Source organism: Cryptotermes secundus, unplaced genomic scaffold (assembly GCF_002891405.2).
Source record: "Cryptotermes secundus unplaced genomic scaffold, Csec_1.0 scaffold1894, whole genome shotgun sequence".
NCBI classification, from domain to species: Eukaryota; Metazoa; Arthropoda; class Insecta; order Blattodea; family Kalotermitidae; genus Cryptotermes; species Cryptotermes secundus.
The window spans coordinates 1,302,986-1,329,393 of NW_019718027.1; the positions used below are offsets into that span (position 1 = coordinate 1,302,986).

Consider the following 26,408-nt stretch of genomic DNA (forward strand, 5'->3'; position numbering starts at 1 on the left):
CGACCTCTCGTCAGAGAGGGCGCTACACATAGACAAGACAGTAACTTTCATTCAAAAGAAATATCTGGTCATGAGCCCCAGCTGGGGCTCGACACCAAGACAGACAGACTGACTGACCGTCAGTTGCAACGTGACTCTGACTCTGACTCTGGAGAAGTGTACAGTTGAAGAAAGGCCAAGCATATTCTTAAGAGACAAACTCATCTTCTTGTCAGAGAGGATGTTACAAAAGGACTATTATGGCAACAATTCAGTTGAGCCTGAAAGCCAAGGATCATTCTGTGTTGGAAGCCATTACCAAGCAGAGCAGTGAAGACCGTGACCGAGGATACTAGTCTGTGTGTGACAGTGATTTGTAATATGCAGTCACGAATTGTGTGTTAAGCGCCAAATAAATTCATTTATTAATCCAAACCCAATCTATAGTCACTCAAGCCAGTAACGGTATGGTGGCAAATCAGTAAAATATAAGTATATATACATATTTATAATGACCATGAATTATTTATAATTGAATAATCTGATATAATCCAGTGAAAATTCAATGATTAAATAATGACCTTGTAGTCATATGAACTATATTGGTAATTGGAGACCGACAAAACAATAAACAAATCAAATGAATCCATTTTATTCATTTAAAATAAATAAGATTTATGGGACACTAACTGGGCAAGAAATGCATGTTCTGTATTGGTCTACAAGGTTTAATCAAAATATTCACGATCTGATGAATACTCAGCATGTTATTGTAAACATGTATTAAGAAATGCATGCTGACATTTTATTTATTTAACACAAATTGCAATATATTGAGGAATTTTAGTCACATTCTTCATCAGATATTTGAATATCTCTTCAGCACCTCTCAAAATCTTATTTGTTTTTTATGACATGGTCAGTGTGTGTACCGATAATTCTCAAATGTTTCCACCGCTATTTTTGTGACTAATAAGTTAATTTCTTTTAATACATTATTCGAGTCTCCATATGCACTTTTTTGGATTCAATGTAAATTAATCGGAAATTATTACACGAGTATTGTGGTCTATGCTACATGGTTACAAAGCTTCATATTCATTTTCTAAAACAAGTATTGCAAAAATTTGTTGGATGCAAATCTTCATCCGGCATATCAGCTCCCCTTCTTAGCTATGAAAGAACGTTCAGCGAGCATGTTTCCGTTTAGTAAGCCACTGTAAAATAGATCATATTTTTATATTGTTTTATGAGCTGTCAGCGTATGTAGTCAGACTATATACCGTAGCTGTGTTTCTCCGACTTCTGGCAACTGCGGTAAACACGCACGCGGACCACTCGGCAATCATAACATATATACACAACTTATAACTTATTTATTTGGCCGTCAAACACAACAATCAAAGAACTTCAGGGACAACGCCCAGATACAGTTCACTACATGTTTCGGCCACTAGTGGCCATCCTCAGGTGAATACACTTCAACAAACATACACCACTGAACTGCAGCACGTAAAGTCCGATACAATATCGTAAATCATTTAAGACAATTATAAGAATATAAAATATAGGTTATTCAAAACCAATAAAATTCTTATATAAAAAACAAAATTAAAACCTGATTGATGTTTTATAACATCAAATTAGTCGTTGGTTCCACCTCACATACGCATCCGTCGACAAATAGCAAATTACGACGTTTCATTATAAAATCGTAAGGGAGGCTCAACAATTAATGGAATATTTGGAGCCTCATCGTGCAGAGAATTGTACGTAATGTATGGGAGGTAAACAACGAAATGAAAAATAATAATCATAACATACCCCTTTGCCGTGAACAGCATGCAAATTGCGCTTTCTTCTGGGAATAAGAGAAGTTGCCATAAACCAGTTGTTCTATCAACCAGTTTAAAGTTAAAAAGATTAGTTCATCATAATTTATCAATTAAATTGGTTCATTTCTTCTCTGTCAAGTAACGACTATGTAATACTACCGATAGACCAGCAAAGGTCAGTGGTCTACAGTTCGAGAAACACGGATATACGAGTATATATATATATATATATATCAGTTTATTTGTTCCGAGAATCCATATTTGGAGATACAACCTCTGGGTATAGAACAAGTCAATTACTACATATTAAAATGACACACATATCATACACGAGTCAACAATACTATGAAATTTAAGTACCTACAAATATCGTACACAACAATCATACAATACAACGTCCCACTTTCAACAGTTCGTAGGTAGGATAATTGATGAAGGGAGCGGTTGTGGCCTAACCGATATACTCTCCCGGGATTTGCCTGGGGAGACTGACAAAACCATGAAATGCCACAGGATCGTCGAACCCAGAACATCCCAGCTACATGTTCAAAGCTTTATCGTGACACCATCCTGCTCGGTTTCGTCCAGTTGTTGCATAAAGACAAAGAGACATGACATGAAAACCTAACAAAAATGTTACCTTAAAAGCTAACACCAGCATTTCCTTCACAGTTTATATAAAAATTATATGTATTACATTTTTGCATAACGTTAGTAGGCCATTTTCATCTTTAGCCAACTGGTTACGATGCTTGAGCTCTTCTTGTATTTTGCTCAAGGCCATAAATGGACTTTTCCTATGTACGTCCTACTCACACACAGTGTCACAGACTTTGTTGTAATGTAATATTGTACATTGTCGTGCTGTTGAAAGGTGAAATTCTTTCGTTGTATCTAATACATTTTGCGATTTGCTCAAATTACGTTTTTAGACAGGCCACAAATAGAGATAAGACAAACAAGTGCAGATCTAGGACATGAAAATTAAAACAGATGGTTAAACTACATAGTTAGACATACACCGAGGCAACAACACAAGTGAAACAAAGCAACTTTACAGTTACTAACAGATTCCTTAATCACGACAACCTGTACACCTGAAGATGGTCGGTTAGTCCGAAACATTAAGTGTCAATGAAGAAAAACGACGAGTGATTGGTAAGAGAACTTGCACACAGACGGCATAAAGCAAACCGCAAAGTCAGATAAGTTTAATGAACCTCAAATAACTCTGTTTAAAACGTGGGCAGTCTTCTGAATTATTGAATACACACTTTCAAGGCTTGTTTCGATTTGTCTTCAATTACGTTTTATCAGTATTATAAAAAAGTGAGTCAAATGACTGAAAGAAAAGATATGTAATGTCACGTGTAGGAGTAAATAAAGACGAGGTTCGGATTGGTAATTGGATTTATTGACCACTTACAGGTCTAACTACAATTAACTATAACATTTACAAGATTACTCTAACTATAACACAAAAAAAATAAAGTTTTCTATTTCTGATTACACAAATCGTTGCTATGTAACAGATCTAAATAATGGCTATTCCTCTGCAAAGTTTCCCTATCCGTTTCCTGGCAACAGATTTTAACACAGGAACTATAACTGTCACACTCCAGATATCACTGCACTACAGCACGCATAAAGTCTTCAAATCACACGTTAACTCTTCACAGGCCGACTTCTTGTACTCTTCTTCAACTACGAACTTCCCGTGGCAATCTCCTACCGGGAACTGACTGACTCGTAGCGACGACTCTCATCAAGATAACTCCTCTAGTCAAAGTCAAAGTCACATTGCGACTGACGGTCAGTCGGTTAGTAAGTCTTGGTTCCGAGTCTCATATGGGGCTCATGACCAGATATTTATTACCGTTTGACAGTTACGGTCTTGTTTCTCTGTGGTGCCCTCTCTGACGAGAGGACAGGTCTGTCTTTTGTATATGCTGCTGGTCCTTGCCAGCGCAGTCTTTCTAGGATCCGAGTCCCTTGGGACTCGCGACCATATTTTACTGTCTCAGATTTGAGCCTTCCCTCTTCGTCGTCTCCTACGACTCGCAGGGTCACGGTGGAGGTATTCGACCCCGCCTCCACACGGGTGATAACTCCTCTGCACGAACTCCAAGGAAAACACTGTCTTCTTTTGTTAATGATGTGTGTTTACAGCTTATTTACCTGACAATATCAAGTCAAAGTCAAAGTCACATTGCGACTAACGGTCAATCAGTCAGTAAGTCTTGGTGTCGAGCCCCATCTGGGGCTCATGACCAGATATTAATTATTACCGTTTGACATTTACGGTCTTGTTTCTGTGGGGCGCCCTCTCTGATGAGAAGACGGGTCTGTCTTTTGTATATACTGCTGGCCCTTGCCAGCGCATTCTTTCTTGCGTCCGAGTCCCTTGGGTCTCGCGACCATATTTTACTGTCTCAGATTTGAGACTTCCCTTTTCGTCGCCTCCTACTGTTCCGTACGTTTGCTTGGCGCGGACCACATGCAAAACACAGTTTCTACTATATTGTTGTCACAATCTTTACATGCCGTCGCATAGAAACGGCATTTCTTCTGTTGCCTGTATTCACTGCCGTGAGAATGGTTACGGACATTCCTCTATTGTTATAGAAACGGTCCATTTGTCACAGTAATATACTGCAAAGCAAACTACATTAAAAACACAAGAAAGGAAAACGTACAGTCATGTTCATTTATAACCTTACGTAAAGTAAGCTTTGCAATTGGTCATTAGATTTACAGCCAAAAATCAAAATGGCCAACTAACATTACGTATGTATATTTCATATTAAATTTGATTAACGGTCTACGATATATATAAAAAGCTTAACTTATAAATTTATGTACAATTGATTTTGTTTTAATGCATTAGCCGAAAATCGAATTATTTGACAGCTCCTAATGAAAACAGCTAATGTAGAATTTTAAAAAAGATATATCCACCAGGTTAAGTATTGATACTAGAACACAGACAGACAGACATAAGGTCCACATAAGGCATTTCCATGTTTACTATGTAAAGAATGTTTAATATTGTAGCATGTGGACCCGTTGATAAGCAATGAATATGCGAATCACGCCCGTTGCTGGGCAAAAGATTCCTAACAAGCACCAATGGACTAACTGGAAAGCGGTGTTCTCTACGCGGTCCGAGCGATAGCCACGTGACGCAACAATAGAATAATTATTGGGAAATATGTTTTCTATGTGGTTCGTGCCGAGGTGTTTTAAGCAGGACAAGTCTAGAATTTAGTTAGTTGTGAGACAGTCACCAGCCAGCAAGGACGTGTAGGCGCAAGTTGAGGGATCTGCGGCTTTCGAAGCCGTTACCAGACAACTGACGAAGACACAGCAGACTGAGAAAACTTAGTACGTGCTGTAGTAAACTGCTGTGTGTGTGTGTGTGAATTAGCGATATAACTATAATTACTTATATTTACGATCTCTAATTATTCAATAAATCCAATCAGAAATCCGAAGGCCGTCTATAGTCATTCCATCACGTGACAATATGTACAACAAATATGGGACGTTTCTTCGTAAGAACGAAAACCAAAAAGAACTACTTCAAACGAACGGAGATGTGACAAGAACACTTTTTCTTTTAATGAAAAGACCGCTAAATTATCGTTTGTAACTTTGACTCCGGTATATGCCAGCAGCAGCAACAAATTTTGGTTGCTGTTAGAGAATACTCATTTTCTACTCTTCTTAGCTATTTATAATTGTTGTTAGCAAAAAGTAATATCCACTAATTTCAGGTCTGTAACATAGCCTTGTACTTTGTCTGAAATAACTTCGAGGGTATGACATTACTTAAGTAAACGAATGTACTAGAGAAAAATCCTCGCAATTATGACAATTTGGGTATACATTTAGGTCTCAGATATAAAGTGGTGACTTTCTAATGATTATGTAACCATCAACTTCATTCTCTGATGATGATAATAATGTACCTTGAAAGTTGTTTTAGACACAAGACGCTCTATATATCTCTGGTGTAATAACACAACTGCATCATGAATCCAATTCTGAAGGCAGGCAGTTACAAAAGTTTTATGGTTTCTCCAAACTACGGTACTGTGGGATATGTCGCCATGTGGTTTGGTAGATGGAAGTTAAATTACACTGAGCTATATCCCGGAATCCCGTATCCCTAATTCTCAAATTCATGGGAACATAAAGCCTGAAATAATATCTGCCTTCCCTGTGCATTCTACTAAACTATAGACCAACAATTTGAAGTGACTTTCTTGTTGTTTAAGGCATGAATAACCTTGGTTTTGACGGTCTAAAATTATCTAATCCGAAAACCAGTATGTGTCGCTTAAACGTCATACACTGAGAAAGATTATGAACGGGGAAACTTATAGGTCGAGTATCGTAATAACAGGAAAGTTAGACAGCGCATTCACAAGCCTTCTTTCCTCAGAGCAACTATCAGAAACTAAAACTAATTATTTTGCGATCCTCTTAGTAATTTAAATTCACCATCCCTTAGATACGGACATTCAAGGTGGCGGTTTGTAGGCTTTGGTAAGAGACTTTAGGGAAATGGACTTTCTGAAAGAGTAAGTATATTGGCATTACGGTTTTCTTGGATGTGACGCCATATAGATTGGTAAAGTGTTCAGGTATGTAATGAATGTGGTTTGACATAGATACAGATTAAAGGGATTGAATGTGGACGTTAACACAATAACTGACAAGTAAGTAAAACCAGTATTTAGGTGTTGATATTACTGTATTTTCTGAACCATTACGTTTCTATCAGCGTGCTTATCATTAGGTGATTACAATAAATACATAACTGTCGTCACTGATTTGTTGAAATAATATGGATCCGTATTGGTGAACTTCGTGAATTATATATTAAATTTCTAAATTTTTGGTACGTATTTTTCACATTCTTATAATGGGGCAATGTGGCAACGTGGTAGTTCTTAACTAAAACCTAGCCAAGCTATACATATAAAAAAAAACAGAGTGAAAGCAGGTGATTCTTTGGCCTATTATTTCGACCCTGAACTTGGACGTCACATATTCCCCCAAAGCGTCGTTGATTTTCAACGGACTACACGGCGTTACATCATAGAAGACAGAACTATTCATAACCACCGTTATGAGAACATCAAATTCTACAAAACCTAACTTTATTCATACATTTTCCTCGTCATTACTTAAGTGTCGTCGGTACTAACTATTCACACACTGTAGAACCGTAAAATACCTCAACAAAAATATAAGTTAATCTAGCGCGCAGCGTGGCCCTTCGAAAGTAAAAAAATAAGACTGTACATCTCCAAGATATAAAGTCTGTCACATTTTCGCAAATTCTAAATTTAATTATACTCCCCCTACTTGCTGCATTACACCACTCACAGTAGTGGAAAGTGTGCCACGTTTTTCTGAAACACAATTCGACGAAATCACAGACATCCCAAAAGGAAGAAAGAAAGAAAGTAGTAGCATTCAAAACAAATTAATTAGCATAATTCTTGACGCAGCCCCAGTCGAAACATTCCTCAGTGCCCCTGAGTTAAACCCCCAACAACCGGTCTAGAGGTAACGCTGTAGACTTGTATTCGGAGGGCAATCGTTTTGATTCTCGGAGGGGATTCCGGCTAACCCACCGGTAGATTTTCGTTTTTTTTCCTTAGTCCAGCCAGGCAAGTTCCGAATAGTACATCGATCAGGACACGACAGCATATTTTCAAATCCTTTCCAATTCATCTATCATCCTACTATCCGACACTAAATAGAGTCACGATACTGAAAGTGACGTTAAATAAACCCAACCTTCGTTTAAATACATTTCAACCTTCTATGAACTTCTATACTATTAATAACACGAAATTCCTTAACACTGTGACGAAAACGTCGTAATTGTTAAAACAATTCTTCTTGCAAAACGGACGACTGCCAATTAATGGTCACAATATGAAAAAAAAATGACAACAGAAAGCAGTTCTAAAATAAAAAAGCAATAAAGTAGTGAAACGTGCCAGCCTTAAAATCTTTCCCCTTCAAAGACTTGAGCAGAGGTGAGAGGATAATATTAAAAACCGGAGGGAGGGTGTAAACTGGCTTCATTAGACTCAGAATATGGACGAGTAGCATGATATTGAGAACACGACAATTAACCAAGAGAATGCACAAAATGCGGACAATTTCTTGACTATCTGAGTAAAATTATTCTTCTATAGAAGACGTGTAGGTAGTCAACTTTGAACATGGGGAAACTGGCAGCAACTCTCAGTCAAATACCTGGGAAATACGGTGATATATGATAGTGAAAATACTTCCCTGAATAGCCATTGTGTGCTGTAATGCTGAGTAGTTAGTTATTTAGAGAGGGTGGGTTTCCCCATGCACCGCGACCAGTTTGATCTATTGTGCTTCCCTCTATGATATTCTACCAGTCTCTTTACCCTACCGATAAATGGTGTGTACCATCAGTCCCGCCGAGCAAGCGAGTTCGGCCACTTGCTTAGCGGTATCTATAATGCTTCCCCCATCTATCAGAGGCCTTAGAGACTATTGCTGGGCGGGAAACGTCCTGGAATTTGGCTCAGTGATCCCCTTTGGGGATATGAGGTTCTTTTACGTGCCGTAAAGTTACGACACGGGACACACAGCTTAAAGTCCCTCCCGGAGGACTTGTTCCCTGAATTTTTCCGCCCTTAAAAATTCGACGACCTCCGCCGGGTATTTGAACCCGCGTACCACGAGTCATGAGGTGGGAACCTTACCTCTAGACTACGGAGGCCGCTTAATGCTGAGTAAGTACAGAGATTATGCAAAAGAAGAAGTTTGACCTCCAACACTTTTCCTTTAACCAGGAAGGCTCACTCTGTCACACTTCTTGCTTGCCCAACGGTCTTTACAAGGTCTTTGTTTCCATTTGTATAACACATCAGAAGCCACTGAAACAAAATAACACAACGAAGGTTGCTGTAAATGTTAGGGAAAAAAAATGTACTTCACTCAGTGTGCCATCTTGATCTGCTGTATCTGGCCCTTTTGCTCTTATTTAGAAACAGACATGCAGATTCAGTTTGATGTCTGATTTGATATGAAACGTGGAGCTTATCTTGAATTGTGGTAATTGAATTATAGGCATACGTCCCATAAGTTCCTAGAATGCACTCAGAAAAACTCAATGAATCAGAAAATTCTCTGCAAGAATGCGACCGAATTTCTACCAGACGGGTGGCATACAGCCTTACCTTAAATCACTGTTTGACTTATGCTCATTCCATAATTCATAAATCCTGGAACAACACTTTCAAAATGGCAATTTTTATTTCTATAGCAAATTCCAGAATTCTCTGCTGAGAATCAGAAACCAATTCTTTTTTGTTCTCTCACTCGGTTATACTATTTCTCTCAGATTTGTTCACGCATGACCAGTTGGTATTGCTATAACGTCAATAAGTTACAAGAAAAGTAATCAGTCCAGTATTCTAATTTTTCTGTTACTAACACGATGGCAAACTGATAAGAGGGAACTATGGGTGTAGGTACAGATTATGGCATTGTTTCAAAACAAAAGAAAGTACAATATTAATCCTCTAATCTACATGTTTGAACGATACACTCAGTGCAGTGGCCAAAGAAGAAATGACTAAAGTCACAACAAAAATTGGTAGTAGGTAAAACCTACTCAGTTGGTCCCAATCAATAGAGCTATTCCAAGCTCCAGACACTTGTACCAACACAAGATAGGGTATACAAGCCAATCACATCACAAATCATCTGCAAAACATTATTAAAACATTAAGAATTCCACACATATAAGGCCTTACACCAGAGAGCTATCAGAATAGAAGTCGTCACTGGAGAGACAAATTCTCCATATGTGTGTTTGTGTGGTTGGTGTTCACGCATGCACATTCACAGGTTTCTGTTGTTTGTGTGTGTGTGTGTGTGTGTGCATGTGTGTGTGTGCATGCCTGGGCATGTAAGTTTAAGTGGAAGTGCAAGCATAAATGTAAGTGTAAGAGTAAGTGTAAGTTTATGGCGGGACAATAGCTCAAGCGGTTAGTCGCCAGCTTCCCACCGCGGTGGCCTGTGATTGATCCCGGGTCTTGTCAAGTGGGATTTGTGGTGGACAAAGCGGCGCTGGGGCAGGTTTTATCCGAGTATTTCGGTTTCCTCTGCCAATCTTCATTCCACCAATTGCACCACAATCACCCTCACCTATCATCTGGGGCTGGTACAGCCAGAAGTGGCCGCAGTACAAGGGACTTAGTCCCACCCCACTAGCAATAAAAAAGAAAGTGTAAGTTTAAGTGCAAGAGCAGAGTGTAGAGGCAAAACAGTTGACAATTGCACAGGGCAGAAAATTGTCCTGGATGAATTTCTCAGAATTAGGAACTTCTAAGGAGCCTTGTACTGTGTAAGTCAAAAGAGTGGGCTTCGATCTACATAATTATTATCTTAATTTTTTTACTGTACAGGATACCAGCCTTCAAAGCAGTGAAAAATGAATTATGCAAGAACCACACTGTAAAGACAATTGAGGGCATATTCCAAGGATCACTATGGGCCTTAAAAAGTAAGAGTTCTTCCCCATTATGTTGAACAATACATATGCAGGACTATGAACTTTACTGACTTGTCAGTAGAGCAGTCTGTAAGCATGAGTATATGAGTTAATACATAAAGATCAGAAATGCAATTAAATTACAAGCGAAAGTTACTTGTAAGGACAAGATATTGATCTCTTTGAAGAGAAGAAAAGCAGGAAGAGCAATTAATGGGTAACGGTAAGCAATGCAGATAAAAAGCGGTGTTCTGTTCTTTATACAGTTCCTTAAAAAGTCTATAACTACTGGTCCTCTCACATTCACCATTTAGTTCAAAAATTAAACAAAACCATCTCTCTTATCAAATCCTTATGAGATTTGGTCAGTCTTCCAATTTTGAGAAGTGTGTATTTTGCGAAATTTGAATCATTATTGAGATATGGTATTATTTTTTGGGGCTGTGGTCAAAAGGACATTCAAACTGTATTTAAAATTAAAAAAAAAATGTTTAAGACTGATCAAAAGAGTCAATAACAGGATATCGTGTAGAGAATTTGTTGGTGAATTTAAAATTTTAACCTTAACTTCATTGTATATCTTTGAGACGTTGTGTTTTTTAAGGAAAAATAGGATATATAACATCTCGTATTCAGATGTGCACGGTTATAACACAGTACATAAGCAGAATTTGTATGTCCAACCATGTAACACCTCACGTTGTAAAAGGAGTGTGATTAACATGGGAATAAGATTGTATAATAACTTGCCCTCTCAAATAAGAAGTATTCAAGAGTTCAAGGTTTTTAAGCGTCAATTANTGCAGTCTCCCCACACTCATGTAGAACATTCTCAGTTCAGCTCCAAGTATCATTTAAACAGTCAGTCAAATATGAGCATAAAAGAAAGTGAAGTGTACAAAACTAAATACATTTCCAACTTCAAAAGCCAGAATACTTTTAACAAGACAAAAGAAACAATAACATTACCAATTAAGAGTATAGTCTGATATTAAAGATAGCTCTGTCATAACAAAAAGATAAACAGCCTAAATTTGAGGAAGCCGACAAAGTTTTATTGTCCATTTAGTTGTACAACATAGCTCTAAATGAGATTAGTCAGTACAGTGGTTAGCTATGGGAAGGAAGACTGAAGCTCATTTCCCGGGAGGAACAGAATATTTCTCTTCTTTCCTCATCCATAACGGCTAAGGTACCCTCTCACCCTTTTTCTCTAGTGAGCATTGAAAATATATATTCGGTATATAAAGCAGCCAGAATGTGAAACTGACCAGTCATATATGTACATAAAGTGCTAAGGCAAAGAATGGATGGACCTTCAGATCTGTTCGACCCATACGCCTTAATGGGCATTCCATTTCAGAAATCACTTTACCTTTCAACAAAATTAAGAAGTATTAAGCAGTTGAAGTGTAAGCACATGACGGCTGCAAAAACACAGATAATTTACTACACTGTAGTGTACGTGGGCATATAATTTGAGGCATGATTTAATTTTCTGGGGTGATAATTCTGAAAGTTTTGAATTTCAAAAGAGGGCTATACAAATGAGCAGTGATATAGGGAGGCATACTATTGTAGGCAATTTACTAAGGCTTTATAATATTTACAATATATTGTAAGGACATGGTATGCTTATAAAAATAAACATAGAAAAGTTGGAGCAAACTATAGAAATTCATATCACAATTAATGTCAAAGATCTTATTTCCATGTTCGGTTTTAAGAAGAGTTTCATGAACACAGGAATACAATTATACAATATACTGTAAATTTCAATTTGGGAGTTGAATAAAAACAGTATTGAAATTGGGAGCAGAGATCCTTTCTACTACAACATGTATTATAATCTGTAGATGAATACAGATCTCATTATTAAGTAAAATGTGATGCTTAATAGTGTCTGTTTTTAAATAAAAATTATGTTGTGTTCAATTAAAATACATTTGAAGTGCTGAATTATGTAAATTTAGTGTTATGCTTCATTGTCATGTATCATGTCAATAATTTGACTACAAGGATAAACTAAAAAAGTAAATGAAAAGTAACAGAATAATTTTCAATTATGCTACACAGTGTTTGATTCATCTACAAAGATCCCTGAGGGAGTATTATCAGGCAGCCTTCTTCATCCAGGAAACTTTGATGAATGTTTGGATGTGAATGTGGATGAGGAATGGGGATCATTCAAGGGTCAGCACTGCATGGCGAGTGTGAACATAAATGCATCTGTTTTCTTAAAGGAGGTATGGTATAGCTCTGTAACAAAATATGCTGTCATGTTATTACAAATTTTATGCACTTGATGAATACACATATCATTGACCAAGAAAATCCAAGTTCCTGGAATGACCAAACAGCAGACCAATGCCATTAGCTACAATTAAATGTTCATAATTTATTGTGATGAAAATGTTATACACACATAATTATGGTTTTTCTTAATGATGATTTCATGCTTTCAGCTATATGCACAATAAAGATATTAGTGGAGATTTATTTATGACACAGAAATGAACATCCAATTTAAAACACTGTGTTGTTCAAGACCTTGGTTACAAACATCGTTGTTAATGGTTGGAAAGGAGATCGATTGGATAACAGTAGGAAGACGACAGCATAATAAAAATGGATCCTACAAAAATTGACTGATTGAGAATGTAGACTATTTGAAGTATACCCAATACACAGGAGTTACTTATGTACATGTAAATGTGTTGAGTCATTGTTTCAGGTAGTAAAACTATTGTAACAATATCTTAATATATGAGATATATAGATTCTGTTGTCTTGAGATTCTCTGGGACCTGTAATTGTAAAGGAACACACTATAATTGATAATTATCAATTATAGTTATATGTTAAAACAATTATAATTGTTTTAACATCCATAACTGCTACACAGGCACAATTGGACAAGTCATTTAAAAACAGCCAAACACTACATGTCAACAACTCTGACACTCTTCAACTTCCACTAAGAAAACCTCTATGTAATGAAATATTTGTGATTACTTGATTTAAAGATGATTCAAATGCATCATTATGTGTACTGCTCCATAGTGCCACACTGAAGTACAAAATACAGCAAATTTACTTGTATCAATAGTTATTGCAACACTGTTTGTATATAAGTTGTAATATCTTCATGATGTTGTCCTCTGGATTGATTTTATAGTAACTTGGGCTTTGACGTATTCTATATCTGGAGGCGCCATTGCCAAATGTAGAGCTGATGAACAAAAATAAATTGAACTGAATTGAATTGAATAATTATTTGTAAGCAAATAAAATTGGCAACCTAATGGTAATTTCACATAAAAACACTACCTTACAGAGCAGAATCCTTCATGAGAGCCTAATGTTTGCTTAACTACTCAAGACTGTACCAGCACTTAATGAAATCCAAAGGTTCATTACCATATTCACAAGTTCTTACCATTAGTCCCTAATCAGACCAATCAGCAGCATACCATCATATTTCTCTAAGATCCATTCGAATTTTTGCCACCCATCTATGCACTGGTCTTCCAAGTGGTCTCTCTCACTTGGGTTTTCTAACCAAATCTTTGTATGTTTCTCTTTTTTGTGTGTGTTATATACCACACCTATATCATCTTTCCTGATTGTTTCAATTTTCAGTTTGGATAAATTCTAAAAGGTCTCGTTTATCTTTCAATATGAATATAGAATCTGTGTATTATATCACCATTTGTGTTTCCTCATGTATATAATATTCTGCAATAAATCTATCTACAATCTGTGACAGTTAAAATTTTCAACCATGCAAATTAATCAGCTGAATAATTTTGCTGTTTTTAGGTGAAATCAAGGCCATTTACTTGGGCAATATGTACACCATCTTCATGTACTGCTGATGATCTCAAGGATTTCCTTACAACAGCACTTAATTATACAATAAATGTGGATCCATTAGACTGCCATGTTCAAGGAAGTAGGCCATTTCTACCACTTGACTGGCTTGCAATGTAAGTTTAATGAGCCTGGGAATAAATAACACGGATGTTGGTTGGTTTATTATGGCTTTAAGCATAATGGAAATTTACTGGCACTTCAAAACACTTAATTCAAAAACCACAAAAATAATGTAACATAAATCTTGCTATTTATATTTCTTCTACAAGCAATATTAGGGTTGCACCATTAGACACAGGTCCTTAAGAATTTAATGTTAATATACAAAACTATAATTTTGCCTGTGGTTTTGCATGGGCGTGAAACTTGCTCTCTGAAACTAAGGGAGGAAAATAAAATAAGCTTCTTTTATGGCGAAAGGTGCTGAGGAGAACATTTGAACTGAAGAGGGGTGAAGTGTTAGGAGGTTGTAGAAAGCTGAATAATGGGGACTCATAACTTTTACTATAAGACAAGTATATTTAGAATGATCAGTTCAAGGAGGATGAGATGGGCAGGGCAAGTAACACATATAGGGGAGAAAATGAATGTATATAAAATTTTTGTGGCACAGCCAGAAGGAAAGGGACCATTATGAACACCTACACATAGGTGAGAGGATAATATGAAAATGGGTCTTACAGGAATATGATGGGAGAGTGCTGATTGGACTGATCTGGCTCAGGATAGATTCCAGTGGAGATCTCTTATGAGTGATAATGGTAATGAAATTTCAGGTGTCATATAATATTGGGAAATTCTTGAGTAGATGAGGGAGTTGTGGCTTCTATGGAAGTACTAAGCTCCATGATGTTAGTTAGTTAGTTAGTTAGATCTTTTAGTCATGAAATGAAAGGGCTAAGAACTACACAGAGATTTTCAGCTAAATCCAGCAACTGAGTCACCTGGATAATTTGTGTTCCATTTACAAGTAGTAATTTTGTTGAAAACAGGAAAAGGTTCTGTCTAGCAATAAAGTAAAACTCCTTGCACTTTGAGATTTTCTTAAATATTTATTTACTTAATTTTCATATTTTCAGAGCAGTTGTGAGTTTCTTTGGCCTGCTATGTGTTCTCAGCACTGGGTATGATATTACTGTCACAGATCCACGTAAGTTTTGCTATTTAAAGCGATTTTAAACAAGTTTTAATTTACATATATTTTATGAGACAGACTTATATGTCTATATGCAAATCACTGCACTAATAATTCAGACATGAAGAGTTGCATTTAAAACACATCAAATAAATTTTTACAGCTTTCAAGTAAGTTCATATTGTCATTTCTATGAGGTGAATAAGGCAGTATCCAAATCATACTCAGTCATGATGACTCTGAAAGTTGAAATATGGGATGTTTCGTAACTACTCTACTTCAAAATGTAATTTCTTTCAAATAGAGCCAATTCATGGCACACACCCAGTAGCAATGCTGAAAACTGACTTAGGGAAACCCTACCAAAGGTGTCTGTAAGTTATGTTTATTATATGTGTCAAACGCAGATTTATAATAAAACTTTTTAAATCATGAGAATCATCAGCACAAAGTATATATGTCCATTTAAACCTGAACACAGGGCCATGTGCTCTTGATATAACTAGTTTTAAAGTTAATGCACTTAAAATAAATTTTGATGAGACAGGTTTTATAAAATGTGTTAATAACAACAGAATATCAATTAATCTAAATGTGGTTTAAGTTAAAATAATTTAAGAAGTAGGAACAACCAAATTCTTTGGTCTGTGAACTGCAGAGTTTAAATAAAAAAAATACAGGTAAGGATAAATTAAGCAACATACTTCCTCTCTTACAAGAATAACTGTAAACTGTAAAGGAAATTTGGGATGTACACTTTTCTTCTGCAGAAATCTGAGTGGACAATAGTTATATTGGTGGCATATATGTTACACTGTGAAGACACATAAATAATTTTACATTTTACACGCATTCTTATTGTATATTTTCATCTTATATCCTGTTGATCAACCCCGATCTCAAGTCCGTATGTAGCTGCAGTTATACTAACATAGGTTATTCAGTGACTGAGACCAGCTGTTTCTAACAGACCCAACAGAGTAGGTGTCTACTACCCTGTCATCTGACGATGGAAATAGAGCAGTTTTCGAAATGCCGTGTTCGTTACAATACCATATGATGGATAAAGGACAAAAATCAAAGAATTCTGAGTGTTAGAAACTATCGTCAGAACCCTTTAGAATATTATTGCTCCTTGTATTTTGAAAATTGTGCACCACATCAAAAAAATGTTTTGAGTAAAATTTAATGATCTTAAACCACTGAGATATTTTAATGGTGTGGACAGTTCAGAATTCTTGTGATTGCAATTGCTCTATTAATTGTGAAGTATCACATGAAGAAACTATTTATTAGACTATGAACTATATGCGACCATCTCTGCAGTCTAGTGGTCAGAGTTCCTGACTACAGATACAGAGGTCTGGGTTCGATTCTCGACGCTACCAGATTTTCTGAGAAGTGTGGATCTGGAATGGGGTCCACTCAACCTCATGAGGATAACTGAGGGATTACTTGAATGGAAAAGTAGAGGCTCCAATCTATAAGACCAAAATTAACAGCGGTGGGGATTCATTGCATTGACCACGCCACACCCTCTATCCGTTAAATTTTGCACTAACTTCGACGATAAGCGCCGATCGCTCAGTTGGTATAGTTCGCTTGTGGACTAAAGCCACGGATTTTTTTTATGCACTGTAAATGCATAGATGTATGAATGGATGGAGAACTGTTGTTACAGTCATGAGGTATTTATTTTGTGGTACTAATATTAATCAACTGAGAAATTTGTCAAAAACATTTACCAAGAAAATTATTTGTCAGTAATAAGAATCGTCTTGACAAGAGTGTCACTAAAATATCTTCATTTACTTTCTTAAAATCGAAGTTTTTAGAAGAACTAGCTTCTAAGAAGCTAGAGATGAATCACAATGATGGAGACAGATGTGTATTGCAATGACTTCAACTCAAAAAAGAGATCATATTATTAAAGTGTTTATGTTCTTTCTTATATGTAAATTAGGGAATCGTAGAGAAGTTCTACTGATCTTCTCATGGTACAGAAATGGAATACGACTCCTGAATACAAAGCGTTCTAGCAACATGCTAGATTGTCTGCATGGCATACGATTCTTCAGTATTAATTGGGTTGTAATGGGACACTCATTTAGCTCAACATTTCGTGACCCTGGAATTAACATTCTCGGTTTTGCAAAAGAAGTAAGTAAAGCCTGTCTGGTTATTAATTAACACAAAAAATGAAAGTAAACATTTAGGGACTCATTGATTCAATGATAAACATATTTGTTGTTTCGTGATATTCATACTAGGCTTCAGGAGACCTAATACAGGAAAGGATGATGAGGAGGATGATGATGTATTTAGTTACAGTTCAATATATATGCTTATTTCAATTGTGCCTAGTGTTGTTTGTACTGATTGAGGACATTTTGAGGAATGGGTCCGGATTATGTTCCTTTACCTCTAACCCCTTTCATACCCCACAGCATACTTCTTGTAGGGCCCTTATAATTGTGGTGTTGTAAAATGTCAGATTATTGTATTGAATTTGAGCATCCTATTGCACTGTGTCTATTCCTCCATGTACATGTTTCTGTCTTTAGTTTTAAAACCACAACCTAATTTTTAGAAATCTTTAATTGATTTCAGGTTGTATACCTTTATTTGTCATATTTAACACAATAAGTTTCGGCCTACATGGGTGTCAACAGGTGCATTACAACTGTTGCATTTTGTATACTGTTGTAACATTTTCCCTACTTTTTTATTTAATCTTGAATTCTGAAGTACAATTTTCTTTCTTGCACAGTGTGTGTTGCTTTTGGTGCTGTGTACGTCTTCTATTGTGTCTTGTGGAGACGTTATGCTATAGACAGACAGATAAATGACATAACATCTACACAAGACATAACAGAAAGAAGTAAACACAGCAGCAATAAAAATATATCATTCACCAACATAGCTGCGCAAGAAAAGACATTACACCTCACAATTTAAGATTAAATCAAAGAAATTACATAAAGTGTTATGACAATATATAAAGTGCAGCAATTTTGTCAAAAAAATTTTAAAGCACCTGATGATGGCCGTGTAAGAAGAAAAATGTGTGAACTGAATTAAGAGTTTTGAAAGACAGTTTTGAATTTTAAAACTTTTAGCTTAAATTACATGGGTGATGGAAGCGAATACGTGGAAGTAACATTATACGTTTAGAAAAACTGTAATAATCGAAAAACACAGTGATACACATTACACATGACAGTATTCTCCTCTGTCACCACTAATGGCACTGAGAACAAAAGAAACTAATAACTCTTGACTTAAGTATAGAGACTAAAACATTTATAAAATTGTGAAATACACAAAACAGGTTGTAGAGGAAGGGAAAAGGAGAGCATGTGAGATGATAAGGTTGAATAGGAGGGCGGAGAAGCACCCATTTCTCAGAATTAGTAACTGATTCATTGTCTTGATTCTGTTACTACAGCTCAGAAACTGGGGACACGTGATTGTAATAGGCGCATTTTTTGCTGTTGACACTTTCCTCTTAATAAGTAGTGCTCTGCTGTGTTACATCTTCATGGAGACAATGAGTGAAAGAGGGGTGAAATTCAATCTACCTGTCTACATTCTTCATCGATATATGAGGTAATAAATGGTTTAGTGAAAGTATTATTACCACTTCACTATTTAAGTGGAAGCTAATTATTGTCACTAACAACTCACTTCAATTATGATAAACAAGTTATTTCTTAAGAAATATTACTTAAGTCTCTGATTTAATGTCCCCAGTTTCAATATTTATGTGATATTAATGTAAGATGGGGTAAATGTGAAATTTTATACTAGATCGAGTTTATTGTAATATAAATAAATGCCTGGGCATTGATAATTGCTTCTAAGTAAATTATGTGGATTTCACACACAATATACATACCACCAAATTTGAATGACTAATTTCAGAAACATTTTGAAGAAACAAAAATTTATTGATGGTGGCCACAGGTTCCTAATTTTCTAAGGATTCAGAACAAGTGTAAAAACCAGGCACATTCCATAATAATAATGGCAAGAAGGGCCATGAATGTATTCTGTAAACATTTAGTAGCAGTTACATTTTTGTAGCATGAAAAAAAGATGGGAAAATAAAAAAGGTTTAGATATTCCATAAAAAAAAAAACAGTATTTCTGTGAAATGCTATACATTCACTCTTCATGCCAAGACATCTATAGCAGAGTTCTGTGTATGCAACCATGCCACACTGCTGCAGTAAAATTCCATTCAATTCAGCACGCCCACAGGGACCTTGGTTCAAAGGTTCTTCAATGAAAAATATCCATATCAAACTTTCAGATGGATCATAAAGCCGTATGTTAATTGGACACCATAATTGTATTATCTTTTAACTCAGGTTAAATCAGTGGTGCTGGGGCAGGTTTTTGGTTTCCCTTGCCAATCTTCATTACACCAATTGCTCCACAATCACCAACATCTATCATCTGGGGCTGGTGCAATAGGCCAATAGTGGCCACAGTACCAAGTGAACTCAGTCTCACCCCACTAAGAATAATAATAATAATAAAAAAACTAAATATTAGATCCAGAGATGGATGAAATGGCTCTGCAGAGCTATTTAGACATTGCAGATTAGCAAAAGACCCAGGGAATGACTAACACATATTGTAAGAGATCATAATTTTGCACATTCTGGTATTCATTCTTGCATGTATCAATGTTGGAAAACACAGTTACAATATTTTAAGGCACTGTAAATAGCTTCAATAAAAAAAACACTCTGTGGCTATAGAGATATCATCTCTCTCCATCTGCTTCATTTCCAGCCATGGATCTAGGTTTTCAGATAATGCATCCAGTACTACTTATTCTTGTCAGGATTGGTTCACTGTTCTCTTTATGGAAACGCCATTGTACGGCATATTCACAAGTATCAGTAAATAAAACATATCATATCAAAATAATAAGAAAAATCGTAATTCAACTGATTTAACCTAAATTTGGGTAGTGGAATTTCATACATAACAGATGTAAACTATGTTCTGCCATAACCATAATCTTAATGCCCACTACTGTGAGTGATACCAGATCCCTCATTTCCACAGTTGTTTATGTAAAGTCATGTTTAATTCCTTGAATCACTTCTCTTCCAAATTCGCATTATCCATATTTTTTCCCGCCACTTTCCGTTCATCTCTCACATAGAGTGAGATCTTGGATATTTTTCATTTATGGAGTTGTGGTGTATTTTACTGTCAGCCTCAGTTTCTTTCAATAAAGATATCAGCCTATAAATGAATCTCTTATTTCACTTACAAATAAATAAACATAATTGTTTTTCCATTTACTAGGACAACACCTTTGATGGCTGTTCTTGTTCTTGTATATACAAGTCTCATTCTGCACTTTGGATCTGGTCCTCTGTGGGAGAGTCACCTCCGGTCAGACATTGTATCACACTGTGAAAAAAACTGGTGGACAGCACTTCTTCATATCCAAAACTATTTTCATCCTAGAGAATTGGTATGTACTTGCAAATAATGCAAGAAAACAAAATATTTTTAGAGTAGCATTATGTTTAATTCCTCATTCCTCAGCTTATGATCCTGCATATCTCTACAAGGCATTCAATAAAGATGATTAATGACAGAATACCATCCAAATATAAAATTGGTTGGTTCATGGCTGTTAAAATAACTGTACGGCTTATATCTGCAGATATTACATAAATCAAATGAAACCGCAACTAGTTTCATCTGAATTTCAGTAGTGGCATTTCTTCCATACAACATGTGATGACTTAGACACCTAAGCCTGTATTATATTTAAGAATCCTGTTACATTCCACACTTCTATATGTATAATACAAACTCCGTCATAATTGTAACACTTTATTGTAGTTCTTGTCCCCTTCATTCACACTACATGTTTCAGCTGCAACTAGCCATCTTCAGGTGTATTTTACTTCATGTAGCTGTCACACTGCACTCAATATCAACATTTAAACTCCAGATTTCCAATTTTTCATTGCTCTGTCATCAATCGGCACCCAATATTCCAGAACTTCCCTTGTCGGTTTGTCAATTAGGTTTAAAATCTTTATTAATATTGACTTCTCGATTGGTTCAAAATTTTAAATTCTCAATTTAATATTTAAATGTAAATTTAAAATAAAAAAATCACAGAGATACCTGCTCTATGCTTATATGTGCTTCAGTGCAGTGCAGTGCAGTGTGACAATTACGTGAAGTAAAATACACCTGATGATGGCTGGTTGTGGCCGAAACATGTAGTGTGAAAGAAGGGGGACAAGAACTACAATAAAGTGTTGCATTTACAACGGAGTTTGTATTATACATATAGACCTAAGCCTATTTTTGAAAACAATGGCAGTGAATGTAGTGGTTGAATGAGTAATCCAGCTGTTTCATATATTAGAGGTCTGAATCAAGTCTTGGCCTAGGAAGTGGTTATCCTGACGGAGATGTTTCGTACTATTTTTTAGTTCCTCCAAGAGAATGTTGGAATAGTACCTTAAAATAGGCTACAAAAACATCCTTCTGCATCCTCTTCCATTCACTGATCATCAAACCATTAAACACTACATAGCCTGCACTAATAACATCATCATTAAGCAGCTAATAAATAAATAAATAAGTGAAAATATGTAATATATAAGGACTGCCATAGAAGGAAATGAGACTTCGTATTGTACCATACAACAGTTCATATGGACTTAATACCTGAGCCCTGGTTTAAATGAATGACCCATTTTGCTTTTGAAGGACCTTTACATAATCTGTTGTACACAATATTGGAATACGATAGCTGAAAGACAGAACAGTGGAATGAACAGATGCAGTCACTGCTAGGTAACAAAACGGTAAACAAGTCTGTGGCAACAGATAGACATGCATTAACATGACCCCCTTTTTTCTTTATTGCTAGTGGAGTGGGACTAAGTCCCTTGTATTGTGGCCACTTCTGGCCTATTGTACCAGCCCCAGATGATAGGTGAGGGTGATTGTGGAGCAATTGGTGGAATGAAGATTGGCAGGGGAAACCGAAGTACTCGGAGAAAACCCGCCTAAGTGCCACTTTATCCACCACAAATCCCACTTGACCAGACCCGGGATCGAACGTGGGCCGCCGCGGTGGGAAGCCAGCGATTAACTGCTTGAGCTATGGCGCGGCCTAAACTGTCACACTTAGTTGGGAGATGAATTATGGAATGTGCAGTTGGGAGAAATTTTACAACTCTATGCCAGTAATGAATCATCTAATAAAACTACTGAAAATTACCATACAATACAATGTAGAATACTTGCCTCAGGAGTATAAAGTCTTATTACTGCATTATGGCAGCGTTAGTCTTAGTTATTCCTCCAATTACTTCCTGCCAGTTATGAAACAGAAATGCAGTAAATAATGTTGCAATAAAATCTTACCAGAGTAACAACTTCTTTAAAAAAATTATTAGCCTATAGAACAATTATTCTGTCACATAGTATTTTCAGTAAGGCATTTATTTTTAGTGACTTAAAGCCAGCCCTTCAAGGAGCAATTTCATATAAATAAACAATACTGTCACATGTTTGCTAAGCAACACGACAAGAAAATTCACGCAGGTCTCAGATTAGGCAAATATGTTTATTGGACGATCTCTTTTACACTTCCAAGTAAAATCATTCACAACTTCACTCTTACAAGTACTTCTTGCACCGCTAATCTCGGTGAAGTGCCTTGAACCCTTTGTTGGATGCCAGCTTGCTTCTGCTCTAGGCGGAGATACACTAAGACTCTAAACTCAAAAACTGACTGATCAAAGTCAAAGTCACATTGCGACTGACAGTCAGTCAGTAAGTCTTGGTGTCGAGCCCCATCTGTGGCTCATGACCGGATAGTTATCACTTTTTGACAGTTACGGTCTTGTTTTTGTGGGGCGCCCTCTCTGACGAGAGGACGGGCCTGTCTTTTGTATATGCTGCTGGTCCTTGCCAGCACAGTCTTTCTCAGGTCCGAGTCCCTTGGGACTCGTGACCATATTTTACTGTCTCAGGTTTGAGACTTCCCTTTTTGTCGCCTACTATGACTCGCAGGGTCACGGTAGAGGTATTCAACCCCGCCTCCACACGGGTGGTCTTGTTGAAGCTGGACTTCTATAACTTGCACGTGGATTCAATAGAGAACACCATGTCGAAGGGTTAACCTCAGCCAGTGCTATGCAAAAGCTCCTTCCAACAATTCACATGTAACAGTGCAAATTCCACAGTTAGATCATTAGCCTCTGTATATCCATGGATGCATTCTGACTGTAGCATTGTAGCAGGAATGTCGCTCGTTGCCTAGGAAATCAACTGTGATCTCCTCAAACATTCTGGATTTCTGATGGCATGCCACAATATATTAATCCAAGTCCATCAGGTTGTGAAGTTGCTACAAAGCTTTCAGAAGAAAATAATGTTTCAATATATACCTTCACAACATACAATGAAAGGAAAACACTAATTTTTTGGTGCAACAAAGTACAAACTGTCACTGTCAACATTGGAACAATGTACAACAATTCAACAAATAAAAGATTAATGTGCCTCCATCCATTCATCAGATTGATCATCTATAAATATATCCAATATATAATATGATTACCAAAGCAAAAGTATTACTAGGAGAACAATATCCTATTGACTAGGAAGGAACTAATCTCCAAATTTCCAAGGAAAGACATTACAGCTCTCTTCAAACTGGACACTAGACATGACTGATTGGCTGCACAGAGATTATTTATCTACCCAGCCGCATACTTAACTCTGTGTCACAAACCAAATTCTGTGATAGATGAACATCATCTGCCATGATGTAAACTCATGCCTACTATCAGTTCTTAGCTACACTCACAACGAACTATTACTACTGGGATCCATGGAAATGAACAGAAAATGATTCATATTAACATGCACTGAAACAAAAATGGCTTACTAAAATATCATGTTAGAAGTTTCTGAAACTGTTATGTTTTTAACCTCAGCTGTTTACAAATTATGTAAGTTTGTAGCTTTTTGAAATTTTAAAGTAAACAAATTAACAAACGTAAGATAAAATATATAAATTTAGAAACAACAAAGCTGCTGTTGAAGTTTAACTTCCTCAGGCAGAGAACAACTAGAAAAATTAACAAAATTACGGTACTAATTAACCCTTCAGCCAACTGTAATGGCGCCTTCCTTGGGCAATCTGGGTTCCATGTGGCTCTATAAGTTAAGGACCATATGAATATAGTTTGAAGTAATTCCTATGCACTATGACATGAAAGATATATAGAATATGGGATCAAATCTCCATATACTCTTAAACTCAGTGCAGTTCCAAACTAAAACTGTTTTAAACACTGAGAATAAGCCATTCCTCATATACATTATCCTGAATGTGTGTCTGGGTGGGTGCCAGAGGATTTCTGGATATGGTAAAGAGGAAAAACTCCACATTCCCTGTTGGTATCACAACTGTTCGAACAATAGTATGCCACTTCACTCAATGATTTGACAGAAAGTCATTTTGTGGCATATGGCGATGCTCTTACACAAATATGCATGCCTACAGCCACTTGTAAAAATACAATATTTATGGCCATGGTATGCAGAAGTTTGCTATTCCTTTAACTCCTAACATTGTGAAGTCTATAATGAGAATTTTAAATGGAAGTATTCAACATCTTTTGTGAATGGTACTTGTACTGTAATGAGGTTACTTATGACATGACCACTTTTTTATTCCTTTCCTGATATGGGACATTTTGGTCAGCGAACATCCAAGCTATCAAGGGACGCTTCCAGTGGTACTCACATGAACAAATTGCAACTGGCAACCAGTGGATGTGACATTAGTTTTCATACGTATGGATTAATATAAAAACACAACTTCTCTATATACACTATGATTTTAACCCTTAAATCAATCATTACAAATATGCATTATCATCAGATGGAAACCTTAACACATTATGAATTTAGATATTGTACAGTGTTGCCATTTTGTTTAGAAGAATTTAACTTTAATATATAATGCTCATAATTATGTTGGCAATTCATATCTACAGAATTCATCAGTTTAATAAAATCCCCATTTCAATAATAGAATATGGTATAACAACATTTTTCATAAGACATAACATTTTCATCCACAGTGCATGGGTGAAACATGGTACTTATCTGTTGATATGCAGCTATATATTATTTCTCCTATATTGCTTCTGCCCCTCCTCAAGAAGCCAAAAATTGGAATAATTTTACTTGAGTTGGTAATAGCAGCATCTATCCTCTCCAGCTTCCTGGAGTTCTATTTGGACAATCAAGACGTATCAGTGTAAGTATATTAGTGTGTAAGGGTGTTTTAATTTTCTGGGACCAGTCTTTGTTGGAAGTTCTTTAGAATGTGTTCCGGGTATACATCACACCATAGGTATGGAACTTAACGTTCAGCATCATGAGGTCACCCTGCTAAGTCTTCATACAGACTACTTGTTTAATTATTTTATTTTTTAGATGTTACTTATCAGTAGGGCCCGGATTTCTATGACATGTCATATTTTTTCCCTAGGGTTTATTCCTATTTTTAAATGTAATTATGCATGTTTCCAGTCATTCTTATTGAAATTATGTCGTTTTTATTGTGCATATAAATGCATATTTTGGAGTTTTATTGGTTTTACAGCATATTTTGGCATAATTTTGAAATAAGGTCATATTTTTGTCATTTTAGAAACAATTCTTTGATATAATGCAAAATTTCGGCTCCATGATGTTTAGTATTACAAAATAAATTTCAGGCTGGACTGTTGCTTCAATGTGGAATAGAGTTCAAGTACATGAAGTTCGTATTAAAAACCATATTTTTGACTGGACTGTACTTGCAGTTACAAAGGTGAAAATTTGTGAAATGCAGCATTTATGACCTGGCAAGCCGGCCTTTCCCAGTCGAGGCAGGAGGGAGGCAAGTGTAACGGGTATTCTCCTATTGTACTCCGTCTTACTATAAGGTATATAC

General features: G+C 36.3%; 1 protein-coding gene across 1 annotated transcript in view; it reads left to right on the top strand.

The window, feature by feature from the left end:
• LOC111863865 overlaps positions 1 to 26,408 on the top strand; it is a 63,519-nt gene that overhangs the window by 25,632 nt on the left and 11,479 nt on the right. Inside the window, exons 15-22 of the mRNA XM_023850667.2 lie at positions 10,292 to 10,389; positions 12,454 to 12,623; positions 14,200 to 14,366; positions 15,333 to 15,403; positions 17,352 to 17,548; positions 18,837 to 18,997; positions 20,717 to 20,888; positions 25,549 to 25,727. Of these exons, the coding sequence (XP_023706435.1) occupies positions 10,292 to 10,389; positions 12,454 to 12,623; positions 14,200 to 14,366; positions 15,333 to 15,403; positions 17,352 to 17,548; positions 18,837 to 18,997; positions 20,717 to 20,888; positions 25,549 to 25,727 (1,215 nt within the window). The remainder of the gene's footprint in view (positions 1 to 10,291; positions 10,390 to 12,453; positions 12,624 to 14,199; positions 14,367 to 15,332; positions 15,404 to 17,351; positions 17,549 to 18,836; positions 18,998 to 20,716; positions 20,889 to 25,548; positions 25,728 to 26,408) is intronic.